General features: G+C 41.6%; 1 protein-coding gene across 3 annotated transcripts in view; it reads left to right on the top strand.

The window, feature by feature from the left end:
- dennd1b (DENN/MADD domain containing 1B) overlaps window positions 1-15270 on the top strand; it is a 97554-nt gene that overhangs the window by 41645 nt on the left and 40639 nt on the right. For 2 of the 3 annotated variants that reach the window (XM_058637825.1, XM_058637824.1), the window contains exons 5-10: window positions 52-171; window positions 5515-5584; window positions 7322-7402; window positions 8882-8941; window positions 11565-11618; window positions 12148-12258. In XM_058637825.1, the coding sequence (XP_058493808.1) occupies window positions 52-171; window positions 5515-5584; window positions 7322-7402; window positions 8882-8941; window positions 11565-11618; window positions 12148-12258 (496 nt within the window). The remainder of the gene's footprint in view (window positions 1-51; window positions 172-5514; window positions 5585-7321; window positions 7403-8881; window positions 8942-11564; window positions 11619-12147; window positions 12259-15270) is intronic. The other variant, XM_058637826.1, reaches the window with a different exon arrangement.

Below are 15270 nucleotides of genomic sequence, written 5' to 3'. Positions count from 1 at the left end.
GATTATTGAGCCCCGATGTGACATTGTGTGTTTGTGTGTGGTTGATTCCAGGGTTAACAAGAGTCAGGTGGGGCAGAATTTCACCTTTGTGCTGACGGATATCGACGGCAAGCAGAGGTTTGGTTTCTGTCGACTCACCCAAGGTTGCCGGGTCTGCATATGTCTGCTCAGGTAACACACACACACACACTCACACCCACACACACACACACACACTTATTTCCTCTGTAAAGCGAACACTCTACGGTACATTATAGTCTACTTCTTTCATGATGCTTCATTCAAAGTTGCTGCTCGTCATGTACTGAGACTCACTGCAGTCTTTAACATGTCACACTGTGTGATTTTATCAAAGAATAAACATATTCATCTTCCGTCAATTAAACACATGCCATTGTCGTCCCATTTTGCACTTCTTACATCAAAACATTTGAAGGCAATCTTTCACGTTTAGCGTATATATGTGAAATAAGTCTTACTGAAACACCGGTGTCTTTTTATTTTTAATTTGTTTTTTATTCATTTATTCATCTCAGACAACATTAAAACAATAACAAACAAAAAAGGATTAACACATAAGAGAGAGAATAAGTGTTAATAAGTGTTTATCAGAGAAAACCGGTATAAAACTTTGTTCGAGAGGGAGCAGGATGAAGCAAGATGCTTATCACATCCTGCCCCTTCATTAGCGATGACTAATGAAATTATATATAGCAAAATGCAAATTAGGTGAATAAAAACAAAACAAAGTAAGCCATTTCGTTGAATTTGTCTTTCAAATACCTAAAGTTTGGTCTGTTTTGCCCTTTCCAAATTACCGATGGCTCCCTGTCACAGCCATGTCCTTCAATATGTGCATTCATTTCTCGTGTGTGATGGAAAAAAAAAGAAATTACTTTACTCGATCTTAGAAATGAATACGGATTTTAAAGACAAACATTTCCATTCAATCTCACATTGCACACACTGAGCCGCTCTATGCTAGAATAACACATTTATATTCTCATCTGCCCACACAAATATGTTAGTGATGTGCCTATAATTATCCAAAAGTTTAGCCGTTTTTGATATTTCATAGGTGCATTTATCATATCACAGGCTACATAATTGAAGACACCAAACCTAGGAAATGAAATTTCCTGCACATAATTTATCTCCAACGAGGGCCACTCGTCATTTGATTACCATGTAAATGCATGTTGACTCAATGTTTTCACAGAGGTTATTACCTTGCCATTGCAAAGCAGGGGCACCCCAGTGTTAATCTTAGTGTACGGGCCTTTTCACTGTGGAATAAAGCGGAAAATACAAAATAAATCCACTTTTAATTACTGTATTAGGCAGTTCAACAAACACCTGGAAAAGGAGCACAAAGCCTTTTCCTTATCTCAGTGTAAAGCAGCAGCACTCTGGTAAATGCTGCTGTCTCCCGTGTGTATGTGTGTGTGTTTCTGGGTGTGTGTGTGTGGCTGTTGATGGACAGTCGTGGTTTTGTCGCTGCCCTGATGAGCTGCTGTGAAGAACGCTGTCCCTCCTCCCCACACCACCCACCCTTCCCAGCCAGCTTCCGTGGCCTTTGTGTTTCTTTTCTCTCTCTCTCTCTCTCCCTCTCTCTCTCTCTCTCTCTCCCTCTCTGTCTCTCTGTCTCTCGTTCTCCCTCTCTCTTTTCTCCTCGTTATTCGGCTACTGCCTCAGTGCGACAGCAAAGACGCTTGGCCCATAATTATGCATGAAGCTTCGCTGCCAATTAGCAGAGGCTCCCCTGTCCCTCTCGCTGAGTTAGACATGCTAATTCATTTGACATATGATGTATAAAATTCATTATGCATTCTGAGTAGTTTGCATGACTTGCTTCATTTATAATAAAATAATGTATAGAAAGATTTTTTTTTGTTTATTTAAAATTGTTTGCCTGCTCCCCTGATGTATTCTCCTTTTTTCCTTTCTTTCTTTTTTTTTATTTTAACCCTGATCTTTTTTAATTCTCCTATCTTAAAACGCCCCACTGTGTCTTAAAAAGATACATAAAAATAGTCCAAAGCATAGAAACAGTTTAGATATCTCACTGGAGAAATGTGAGAAATGCGTAAATGAAGTCGTCACGTTCAAGGCTCTTGGTCAAAAGTTTATTATATTTTAAGCTCCCTCCATTCCAGCGTATCAGTCAGAGAAGCCAGTATTAAAGAAATTATAAATAATTGCTTCCGTTAATTAAAAAAAAAAAAAAAATCAACCACAGAGGGATGAGAGAATACAGATTATGCGAGTTGTTTATGTAATGGAATTATCAGTCAAATTTGTCTGTTGAGAATGTAAAGCACAAAGGCCCCAGACTTAATATTCATTTTAAACTACCATTTCCCATGTTTTTAAAATAAAAGTAATTACAACTGTTTGCATCTGTGTGATTGTTGAAGTGCTGGGACCATAAAATTGTCACCTCTCCTTACAGGGAGGAAGTGCTTTAATGAGTAGGACAGTTTTATGTGTACAGCTCTTTATAGTCTTGTCGCTAAAGCCATAGCCTAAACATCCAAGGGAAATAAAAACGCACACGTGTGGAGAAAAATAATAATGATAACATTCTTATTTTATACTGTTCCTCCTCTGTCCGGTTCTCCTTCTTCATCTCTCACATTGAGAAGGATTTTCTGTGAAATGTGAGAGAGATTCAGGGATGAAAATAAACCGGTTTAGTTTAATGGCTGAGTTTTTAAAGATACATTTTAAAGAGAGTGTTGCTCTGGTTAGTGTTCACTTATTGGGCTGTCGAATGACTCTTTCTTCCCCCATACTTAACCTTTGACCGGAGAAGGTAAATATGTAATGAAATCTTGCACTGAGCTCTCTACAAAGTGGGAAATGATTTAAGATTACAGGTGACTGGGCATTAAGGGAAATTTAAGGCGTATCTAACGTATCTAACATGAATGTACTGAAATGACCGCTCGAGTGTGGAGGCCTCATCAAATAAATAAGTATTGAGATGTATGATGTCCACAATATTTGGAGATTTAATGGATGTGTTTTATTTCACTGTAGATTTTTAAGAATAATATACCTGAGCTTCATTTGTGTTGCTCCTATGCATAACAGTGATTATGGATTAGTTATGTCCTCTGTTAGATATTTCCGTCCTGTTAGATGCTGTGTGTGGGCAGCAGATTAGCTGGTCCATTCTTTGAATACATGGCACTTTGAGAAGACATGTGTTTAAAATGGCAGGAGAGATTGTGGGGCCCCCACGCACCGAGCACACACCAGTGATGGATGCTCCTCTCTATCGGAGGATTTGCGAAGCACAAACAGATCTGAGCAATGAACTGTGACGAGTAGGAGTATCTCTCTAAGCTTTCCAAACTTTTACTTTGCGTCAACAAAGCGAGCAGCACGGACGGGGGGCACCGGAGGGGGGGGGGGAAAGAAAATAATAAACATTTACGTTATTTATTCCCTCCCTATTTAAATAATGCATCAAAAATATTTGTTACTCACTGTAGGTCAGTGTGAGGAAGAATGTTGATAATTTGGGTCTGGCTGCCTTCACCAGTGATAATGCATTTTCCAGTAAAACAAAGGATTTACAGTACCTCATGTGTAGGAGTGTAATGACTGTGAGAACAGTGAGGCCTGACGGCTGCCTCACTGACAGCAAGAGTCCTATTTACATCCCCTTCAACTGTGATGAATGAAGGATTAATGTCTAGAAGCCTGGCTTCTTAAATATGAGAGAATCCCCCCCCCCCCCCCCGAGTCATGTTATCAGCCCAAACTTTGTGTGCGTAATGGTTTAAAAGTAAAATGAACGCTCATGCAGATATTTGTGGTGCTTGTTGTTTGATGTGGCAGAAATAGGTCTCCAGGTTGATATCCGGTCAGCATGTGAATTAGCATACGCATGTTTGATTTTCTCCCGAGAGTGTGACCTGATTGCACTAAATCTTCATGCAAACGTCAAAATATTGGCATGTTAAGAGGCTGATTGTTTCAGACTAATGGTCACTCGGCCTCTCTGATTGGTGCGCTTGGCTGCACTTCCCCAGGAACTCGGCCTGTCATTGGCCCCTCGTGGATTTAGCGATATGAAAATTTGCATTAGGGTTCACTTTATTGTTTTCTTGTTGTCTGTTAATTCCAGTCTACAGAGTAGCCAGTGACCCATGCTCTGGATACTCCGGCTAACTGCCTGAGCACAACTTCTTTGGCTTATAAACTCGCACAATGAAAACTCTTGACAAATGTTTTACGAGATGATCGCAGACACAAATGCACAAATTTCAGACATTTGTCAGATATTTCATTTTAATTAATGATTTGTTTAAGCTCTGTGTTCACTTACTGGCATTAAAGGATACTTACAGTAGTCCGCTTCTGATTGACCGGCTCATTTGCCATCTAATTTATTTCTCAACCCATGTATCCAGTTAAGTTAATGAAACCTTCATGGGAGTTTCTGTTTATTCCTTCTCCTGAATCATTATTCATACAGTATTTGTAACTGTATGTTAAAACTAAATAGAAACTCAGCACCTTGACAGGACATGATTGTTATCATGATGATGATTATTATTTGGTTATGTAACATTAAATGACCTGAGCCCTCCCAGCTTTTCTGTCAAAAGAAAATGTTGGCCTTCGTCCACCAAGAACACAAGTTGGTCTTGGCCAAGAATGTGTCAACTTTGTAAAGAAAGCCACGCTGCAGATGCTTTGAGCGTATGCTGGGTTTACTTGGTGATTAGCTTTTATCACAAACACACTGCAGTATAAATTGTTGTGAGCTTGTTAATGAAATTATTTATTTCACCTTAATTACATAAGGCAAGGTTGTTTTTAATGCATGAAGGGCATAAAAAGAAGCACGGGGTTGTGGGGGGGGAGGTGGGGGCAAGTGGTTTTGGTGGTGGTGGTGGTGGCAGGAGGCGTCTTGGGCTGCATTTTTTTTTTTCTTTAAGTCCGTGCATGTGGGAGCAGCATGCTTGTAAACCATAGCATCTCCCCACACCACATAAAAAGCCATGGTGTTTTTCTTTTTTTTTTAATGTTAAGAATCTTAAGTCTATTGTTTTTTCCTCTCCCTCTACTCAGCCATCCTATTGGCTCCAAGAGCAGAGATGTCAGGAATTCATAGCATGTGTAGAGCCCAGGGCACAAAGAATGTCAAAATAAAGACTAGATAGCTTCTTTTTTTTCTTTCCTCGTGACTCTGTGCTTTGGAGCAGCTGTGGCTGCTAACACAATCATTTTCCAGCATCTTGTGTTCATTTGAAGTATTGAGCAATAGGTTGCCAGCGCATACGTCCATGTAATATTACAAGACTATATTAACACACTTAACATTTTGCACTGTGCAACAGATGCAACAGAGTGAGGAATCGAAACCCTGTGATGAATAATAAAAAGAATCCATTACATGTTAATCTGCTTTAATTCTGCACATCTAATTTATTCGTTAATATTTACATTTGTTTACTTAAATGTTCATCTGCATCTCTTTTCCTTCATCTCTTTCAGTTATCTACCATGGTTTGAAATCTACTACAAGCTGCTAAACACCTTGGCAGACTACCTATTGAAACAGCAGGTAATAATCTCGGTTGGACCTTTTGCTATTTATAATTTTTTACATACATACATGATGTGAAAATAAGACACCGCAGTGGGACTCTACTCGGAAACAAGTGTACAGCTTTGTGTTTTTGAAAGTGCACTGTGGTAAGATATTTCCCTCCATTGTGTTCTTCCTCTGCATGCAGCATGTTGTCTTTAGTGTGCAAGTTTTGTTCGCCGTCTTGGGCTCGACTTGGGCTTCTGTTGTTAGCAGCAACAATGTTGACATTTCACAGACCAAAAGCTGATCTGACACTGGAAGTTATTCCTGATGATTTACTGGAAAACAAATCGTTAAGAAAACACACACACTCACTCACACTCTCTCACACACACACACACACACCCACACACACACACAAATGCTCGCGCTTTACAAAAGTCTTTTCCCCTGACTATTCACTGCATTGTACTAGCAAAGGGAGGGGAAATGTAAAATATGCTACAAACTGGGGAGATGTGCAGTGTCTAGCACAGAGGGTGTAGGTGATGTTCCCATGTTTAGACGAGAGAAGAGGGAGAGGGAAGAAGAGGAAGGGGGGAGGGAGGGAGAGCAAGAGAGGAAGAGGGAGAGCCGTGGGACTGCTTTCAATTGTCATCTCTTCTGCCACCTTAAAAGACTTTTGCCAAGGAAGACAATCGCTCAAACATATACAAATTTGTATATATATATATATATATATATACACATATATACACACATATATACACACATATGTACATATATATGTGTGCATAATGTGTCTGTATAAAACTAGAGGGGAAAGAGAGCTGAATAGATGGACTGAAAGATTGCTGGAAATCCTGGGTGACTGCAGTGTTAGTGTGCATGATTTGGTTTCTATTTACCCCGCTGTCCGTTCCAGGCGAGAGGGAGATGTTGACAGACGAGGGAAGACAGAAGAGCGATGAGGGTTTAAGGCGAGGGGTAAATGAACTGTTTCCCCAGGCCGTGTTGCTGACCATGCGTGTGAGCATTGAGCCTCTCATGACAGGAGACCGTTCGATTGCACACACCCCAACACCCCATCCTGCATCTCTCCCTCCCTCCCTCCCTCTTCGGTTTACTGTACATCACCACCTATTCCTCTTTAGTTTCTGTTTGTCTCTGGCTCACACATGCACACACACACATTTTCTCAAACCATCATCAGCTTGTAGCTGAAAGTTTTCAGAGTGGGCAAGAGAAAACAAAAGCTAAAGCAAATGATGCCCCACCACCATGTTCAAAGTAGTTAGTGAACTTCAAGTTACAACATTTTGTCCCCCTCAGTTTTCCAGCTAGTGGTCCAAGAGTGTAAAAAGCAGACTTGCCTTGGAACCAATAAATGCTGGAGGAATAATCTCGGTGCCTGGTCTGTGGTCAAGCGTGCTTTCTGACGGATTTTTAAAGCCCACGTCATAAGAGCGTAGACCCTCGCTTAATTACTGACAGCCTGCTCTCAGTCGTAAATCAGCGCTGCTGGATAATAAGCGGCTGCAGCCCTACGCTCAGCTGTCTTTTAACCTCACCACTGCTTCTTAAACATATGTCAGTAGGATGTTTTGGAGCCCTCCGGGACTCGCTGCAGGATTGCCCTCTGGTTGGCGTCAGTCCCAGCACTGTTGTTAAGATTGACACATAACTCATGACATCAACAACACGAGTAAATAGAATTTCATGTGTCCTGTGTTTGTTTGTCTTCTTTTGTTGTTTGTTTCTCTCCCCCAGGAAAATGACTTGAATGACATGCTGAATTCTCTCTATGATCTGCCTGTACCAAAGCCCTTCACGCCAGTCAACCTGAGTGTGGTAGGTATAGATCTAATATTCCCCCTTATCAGAGGCAAGACAGCTGAAAGTAGACACAGGCAGAGGGAGAGAGGGCCAGCAAAGTTACTCTAGTCCTATGTTGCATCGAGCAGGAGACTGGAGGAAAGATATGGAGAAGTGGAGAAAAGTTGAGTGAAAAGCACTGAAGACAAAATTTGTACTTGAAAAAAAAAAGAAGAAGCAGAAACAAAGAGGAAGGAATATTTAAAAACTGACGGGAAATTGACAAAGATCGGAGGAGGAGACAAAGACATGGCATGAAAACAGATAAAAACGAGAAATAGGGCAGACAAGCAGAAACGGGGAGAGATCAACAAAGTAAAGAGGTTGAGATGGAGGAGATAAATGATGGAACAGTGGAGCAGAAAGAAAACAGCTCGCAGGAAGAAGTTAAGATGCAGTAGGTAAGAACAGAGAGAGACACAGAGGGCCCATGGCTGACACTCTGTTTGGAGACGAGAAGTGGCGCTAACAGGTTTTTATGTGATAAGCCTGAGCTGGACATGTTTAAACTTGAAGGGTCCTTTCACAACTCGTCATGTCTCCTGCTTATCAAACACTGAAATAGCTTAATGATCCCAGGTCCCTCAAAGTCAGCCGGTGTTTGTGTTAACTCTGACACAATCTCTGCTCGTAGGTTTCCAGCTCATACATAAAACTCTCCAACAGCTTTCACTGTTATAAGTGGAATGTAATGGCTTTTAATGGAGCCGCTAAACTCATGGCGTTTTGTGCCAAAATCTTTCTTTCTTTCTTTCTTTCCTTCTCTTTTTTTGTTGAGTTATTTAGTCTTCACACCGTAATAGATCAAAAGAGTTCCAGTGTTAGTCTTTGTCCTTGAGGACAAACCCTCCTTTATTTTTTTTTTTTAACCAATTAAACAAGCAACCCTGGGTCTTTTCTGCAGCGAACGTCTCAGAACAATACACATCTAATTACACAGATGAATATACAACATTACAAGACTAATGTGGGGTAATCAATATATTTCTATGAAGGGTAATAAGGTCAATTAAAATTCCTTGTGATTTATTTTTATCTTTGTGTCAGTTTTTTTTTTCTTCCTCAGCTGTGTGTGTGTGTGTGTGTGTGTGTGTGTGTGTGTGTGTGTGTGTGTGTGTGTGTGTGTGTGTGTGTGTGTGTGTGTGTGTGTGTGTGTGTGTGTGTGTGTGTGTGTGTGTGTGTGTGTGTGTGTGTGTGTGTGAACTAAACCTTTTCATCTGAATCTCAGCGCCTCATTGCAAAAGAAGCCCCAGAGTACAGAGGTGATAGCTTCATCTCTTTCATGGAGAAGCCACTAGTTTGATATTTAATTGATGAAGCAGAATTATTCCCGAAAAGAGCAGCTTTTTTGTTTTATCATGGCAGCCAAGGAGGAGGATCATTGTCCCTTTTCATGTGTGAACCCTGTTTTGCTCTCTCTCTCTCTCTCTCCCTCTCCCTCTCTCATTGTTCAAGAATGAGCAGTTGTATATTGCCACTGGGCAAGTACTGAGAGATCAGCGAAGCAAGGAGCCGGTGAGTGGAGGGGAATGAGTGAATAGCAGAAGTGGGAGGAGTGAAGGAGGCTGCTGTGAAATATGAAACTGCTGCTGTACTAATCGCATGGGAGTCGCGGCTTTCCAATTTGGCCAAATAAGCCGCACTATCTTTATAAATATAACAAAAACAAACTATCCTGGGCCTTGGTGTATGTTTCTTCTCTTCTGGAAAACAATCAAACTTTGTAAATGATTAATGCCATTCCACTCTGCAAGATTCTCTCTCTGAATATCAAAAGTTTTCGCGCCCCCCCCCCCCCCCCCCCCCCCCCCCCTCCTCTTTATGTTTAAAGCAAAGGCAATTGTGCTCTAAAGAATCTCCTTGATGCCTCTCCAGTTAACCCACTTTTTCAGTGTTTTTATATAAACATGTCATCGAAAGCACAAGTAAAAAGGAGAGATCAGCATGCAAACAGCCAATGAAAGCCTGTGTCGAGTTGAGGAGCATGGCTTGTTATTATCACAATGCCATAGGTTTATAGAGGGGAAGGAAACGTTTTAACAGAGAAGAGGGAAGAGAGAGAGATTTATACTGTATGTGTGGCAGTTACTGGAGGTTTTAGCTGGAGTTCCTGTATCACAGATTACATACTCTTATTAGGTGCATTCTGTTCACTGGTATTCTTTTAAATTGATTTACAAACAAGTTAACCAACAAAGACTTAAATATTATAGTATTACATGAGCTGCTGGAGCAACTTGAGATGAATAAGAACCTGTTGCCAGTACAGTTTTATTGGAAATAAATATGTGAGAAACAGTCCATACAAAACCTGACATTAAAACAGTATGATATTTTGCAAACATGATTATTCAGTATTTAGTTTTTATAGTATTGTATGGGAATCCATACAGCTAATCACTAATATGGATTGTCTGTGTGGTCGTTCTGATCTGATGTTACATCTACAATGCATATTGTGTGGCAGCCTCACTAGTTACAGTTTCATAGTAAAACTTTAGCTGTAAAACTTATAATAAATATATAATAAAATCAATCAAAACATTAAATACTGTCTTGTTCTGAAACAAGTAATTTTCTTACTTACTTATTACTTTTTGGAAATCTTAAATCAAGATTTTCGTATTCATCATGAAATATGATGATATTTGGCAATCGGGCTCATCTTTTGGCCAGAAAAAAAAAGCTCACAAGGCAAAGACCATGATGTTGTTTCCAATGAAGTTTGTTTGCGCTGCTTGTTCATCTCCTTTAAGCTTCATTCAGCTGGATATATGTATGATATATGAGCCCTCTCAGGGATTATGCCAACTATTAACATGTTGTTAATTGCTTTTTACATTTTACATTTACCACACTAAATCCTCCAATCTCAACACACTCAATACATGCGTGTGTGTGTGTGTGTGTGTGCTACCGTTTCTTTTTAACTGTATCCAGTCACACAAGACTAATTAGCATCACTGTTTTTAGTATTTAGTAGAAAACCTCCCACTGGTGCATTAATATACAAGCCAGTGAGATCTTAGTGTCAGGTAACAGAACAGTATTAATCAACAGTGTTTTTATGAAGCGGCATCCTCATGTTTAACGTTGCACTTGCTGGAAAATGTTGAATTTGTTAATGCCATGGTTTAGGGTTAACCCAGTATTATTATTATGATTTTCCACAGAAAAAATTCTGATCATTTGTTTTTTTCCATTGACTGTGATGGGCTTTCTCTCTTCTTGTATAATTTCTTAACGGTCACGTGTTTCTTTCTTCTCTTGGTGGCGTTCCTGTAATCGAGTGAATCTCCATGTTTGCATGTCTTTTTCATTTTTTTGTATTTTCTTTTGTTGGTTTGTCTTAGCCATATAACTTGGAAGAATGTGTTGGGCTAATTCTCAGGTGGTGGCTGCCATACATTAAATAGGTTTGCTTATTTAATTGTGTTACACCACTGTATTAAAGAATAAATACAGATGTACAGATGAATACATTTCTATATTTCACTATACTTGAAGATGTTCAGTGTGAGAATAAATGCTGCACACACTATGGATTAAACCATCAGAAGGTCGATTCAAGGCCTCAAATCCAGGTGTACTAAGGATGCAGGATAAGAGTGTGTGAGACACAATAGTGTGTTTCAGTTGGTGGTTTGTCGACCTGTTTCCAAACAGCACCTCTCTCAGGCCCCTTTGATCTGAACACCGAACCTGCCCTGCTCCCCCAAAGTGAGACAGGCAGCTCTGTGATCCTCTAAACAACCTGTGTGTGCACGAGTGTGTGTGTGTCTGTGTGGAGGCACACTTGTGCACATGTGTGCCTCCATTTTTGGCTGCATGTTGGTGCTCCACAAGCCCTTTTAATGCTTAAATAAAGAACCTGTATTCCACAGGAGACATCACCCCAGTCTTTGTCTATGGGGAGCAGAGCTGCTGCTTTCTCTGCTCTGTTGGCCTGATAAAAGCATTGCCACAGTTCAGACACCAGCTCAGCAATTCATATAGACAGAGCTCAAGATGAGCCATAAATCATAGAACAAAGTGATGGGCCTTTTCCCCCCTGTCTTCCCCTCATTCTCTTCTGTGAGTGGTATGCTTCACTTGTGACCCTCCCTCTTCTCTCTCCTGCATGTTTGTGTTTTCACAGCACTCCTACTTCATTGCCCCGGATATCAATGGACTGCCAACCATCCCTGAGAGTGTAAGTATATATAGAAAAGAAAAGAGACAAAGGGAGTCAAAGAGAGATCCCCATCTTCTGGAAACATTTCTGCCTCTAATCGTTTTTAATCAGATACACTTGTCACCTTTTGAAATTATTGCATCACCCTCTTGTTTCAGTTTTATCTCCTGTTGTGCTTGTGCTTTTTATGTCGAAGTTCAATGATTGCCGTGGGTATTAGAGGATTCGTACTGAACACATGTTCTTTGTTGCGCTTGTATTCAAATTGTAGCTCAACTCGAGCTTTGTAAGATAAAAAGAAACCCCCCACAAGTCTGACAGTTTTAAGCAACATTTACTGCCATTTAAGTCTTGTTTTTCTTGCATGTCTTAAAGACAATAAGTGCAAAACAGTATGTGCAGAGGTAGAAGTAAAAGTCATTTTTCAGCCAGTACTCCGTGTTTTTCTTTTATGGCACACTGTGGCACTCTCACTGTCTGAAGCATCAACACTTTACTGTAAGCTTAGATGCTTTGTTATGTTCCTTCTGTTCCTGTCCATCTCTAGAGAAACCTGACAGAGTATTTTGTGGCTGTGGACATCAACAACATGCTCCAGCTCTACGCCAGTATGCTGCACGAACGACGCATCATCATTACCTCAAGCAAGCTTAGCACTGTGAGTCCATTTCCTCCAAGTACTTCCCCCAGCTAAAGTTAGTTATCAGCTCTGCTCTGCCAGGCACAAGGAGAAAAGTGTTCAGAAAGGATTCAGAAAACATGGTAGCTTCTTGAAGAATGATGTGTATAAAAACAATGTGGTGTGGGGTATTGGCATAAGTTAATCTCCCAAATATTAGTTCAAGTTTAGATGAAGAATTTAGTTGTGAAATGTTTCACTTTGTGTTTGCAAATAGCAGGGAGTCTTGTCTGATTTCCCTCTTGGTACCATGAAAATTATCATGGGAAAATGTTGATAGTTTTGTTAATTTTCAATCATAGAGTCACGGTTATGATTTTTGGCTTCATATCACATTCAGATACTGAATTGCGCTGCCAAAAAAAAGTATATAGCTCAATGTTGGGACTATTCCCTCGATTGAACACGATTCTCTTCATCAATATTCAAACCCTACAGTAAGTAGTATGATGAGAATATTTATCTGACATGGCTACACCGCTCGTGTGGAGAGAGTCAAACTGATCTGCTGGCCAGACTTCCTGCAGCCACGCTATCACAGAGCGCTGGCAAGCTTTTAAATCCACAATAAAGCTTTTCCAGTTTGTCTTATAAACGCAACACATTAATGAGCAAAAAGCCTTAAATTATCAGTTATTATGTGTCTAACTCTTTCACATAATTCAAATCTATTCTCTCTGTATGAGGGAGGAAATCTCTGTCCTTCTACCCCTCTTCCTCCCTCGGTTCCTCATTCCATCATCCCCCCCCCCCCCCCTGTTATCGTTGAGACGGACAAGGCAGAACCAAATGTTTATGACAGATGAGGTGGAAGAGGGAAGTGATGTCATCCGAGTCCTATCTGTATCTGCAGTGTAGCTGGTCCTGCCTCAGTATCTACTAGGCTGCAGAACACTGAACAGCCGGAGGGGCCTGTGGTGGTGATGGGTCCTGGAGGAAATGGTACGAGGGTCTCCCACAGGAGCCTTAATCAGCATGAGCTGTAAAAATTCACCTAGCCCTCAGAGAATTTCACCTGTCTCCCCTCAACTCTTTAGCCCAGCAGCACCTCCTCTCAGGGTCGAGGCAGCACACTGGGCTGTGACACAAGGGTTACACGATGTAAATTACCAGACCCAAGGGTGAAGGTGGTTTTCTTTTTAGAGGGAGTGGGGGTGTGGAGGTAATATTTGCCTGTGATTTACAGTTTTCTGCACAGACAGATCTTGGCTTTTATTTTTTTTTCAACAAATATATGGCGACAGGATATTTTAAGAGCTTCCACGTCAGACCTTTACCTCTGTAAGCCTTTTATCCTCTGCAATCCTTCATCCACTCATCTGTCTATCCATCCATCTTCCTCTGGGAGAAGTGTTTTGGTTTGGTAGCGATATATGTCAGGCAGTGTAGTACAAAGGTATTTTCACATCTCCTCTGGGATTACTAGCAGGCCTAGGTGTTATTACTGCTCCCATGATGCGTTATTTTTGCTGCTGGGTAGACTGACCTCCTAGTTCAAGTGGGAATGGCTGCCTTGGTTCTTGATGCCAGCGATGTAAGTGTATACATACTTAGCCGAGGACAGTGCAGCTCATTATCCACACCGATGCCTCTTGATATCTTAAAAGATGAGAAATATGCAATTAAGCCCGAGTTTGTCAAAAATGTTGGTTAAAGCGAGCGTAAGCAGTCGCTGGATGGACAGGTAATATTTCTATAGCGCTTGCTTGCCACAGTTAGAGAATGTATGAGAGAAGGTATTGTTAGTAACATCGTTAGTACCATCCAGCTGCTTTTCACCACCTCCGCCTGTCCAGCCTCTCAGCCAAGCAGAGAGAAGCTAGGAATTCAAAGAGTAGAGAGAGTGAAAGACACACACACACACGCACACACACGAATATACTGCATTTATTCTGCCTGCTCGAGGTGCTGCCTGTGTTAAAGCCTCTGGTGAACCCACTGTGTCAGTCTGTCGGTACATGGCCGGTGTGTCTCGCAAGCATCCAACAGCAAAGGAATAAATCATGATCTTACAACAACGCGTCAGTTGACTTATTGCTGTTTTGTGACCAGAGGTGAATGGTACCAGTGTTTTAAAAGGCCGTGCGGCAGTGGCACAGGGGAGGGAGCCAGCCGAGCGTGCAGCCTTGTCATAGGGCCGTATAATAGGGCTGCATTGGCCCTTCCTCTAACTAGTCAGTTGGGAAGACCCCCGCCCACCATCACCCCACCACCCTCCACGTCTTTCATGTGCCGAGGCCCCCCAGCTCTCAAACCAAGCCTCTGCCCTGCCTATCGCCCAAACTCACACAGCTCAGCCCCGGCACCAGCTGACAGCAGCCCTCTCATCAGCCTGTCAGGCCTATGCTAACAAGGAGCTATCCATCCACCATGCCCTAGAGTGCCAGCTGTCTCTCTGTTTCCTGCCTTTCCCTCTGTTCTTCCTCTCCCCTCTTTCCCTTACTTCTGTCTATCTCCCAATATCTCTCTATTTTAGGAATTCCTGCTCACTGATATTTTATGTCCGTCTGTCTCTCACTCACTCTGGATGGTCCTCTTTCTCTCTTCTCTGACTTTACCTGACTCTTCCTTGGTATCTTAATGTGTCTCTGTGTTATTGTGCATTTGCAGAGCAGAGGGCCATTCTCCCCTTACCGCTCTCCCTCCACGCCATAAACAAAATGTTGTGTCCCATGCTAAGTGTCTAACTTAATTGCTGTGTTGTGCCGCTGTGGGCTGTGCATGTGCGTTTTGTGGGTGTGTTTTTTTTGTTGTTTTTTTGCATACATCTGTTTGTATGCCACATTTGCACTCGCAGGTGTTTGTACATTTCCGTGAGAGAGTTTGTTGAGTGTGTGTGGATGTGTGGGAGGCCTTGTGTAAGCTGTTACCTGCAGTGACCCGTGTGCCCGCTCTCTCTGTGCCAGCTATTTGTTTGTGGCACACCTGTGTAATGCTGGGCCTGACATTGGTGTTTGTCAAGAGAGCGTGGGTAATTGGTAACTTAGTTGG

The sequence above is a fragment of the Solea solea genome, chromosome 9, assembly GCF_958295425.1.
Source record: "Solea solea chromosome 9, fSolSol10.1, whole genome shotgun sequence".
Classification (NCBI taxonomy): domain Eukaryota; kingdom Metazoa; phylum Chordata; class Actinopteri; order Pleuronectiformes; family Soleidae; genus Solea; species Solea solea.
This window is presented reverse-complemented; position numbering and strand designations above follow the sequence as displayed.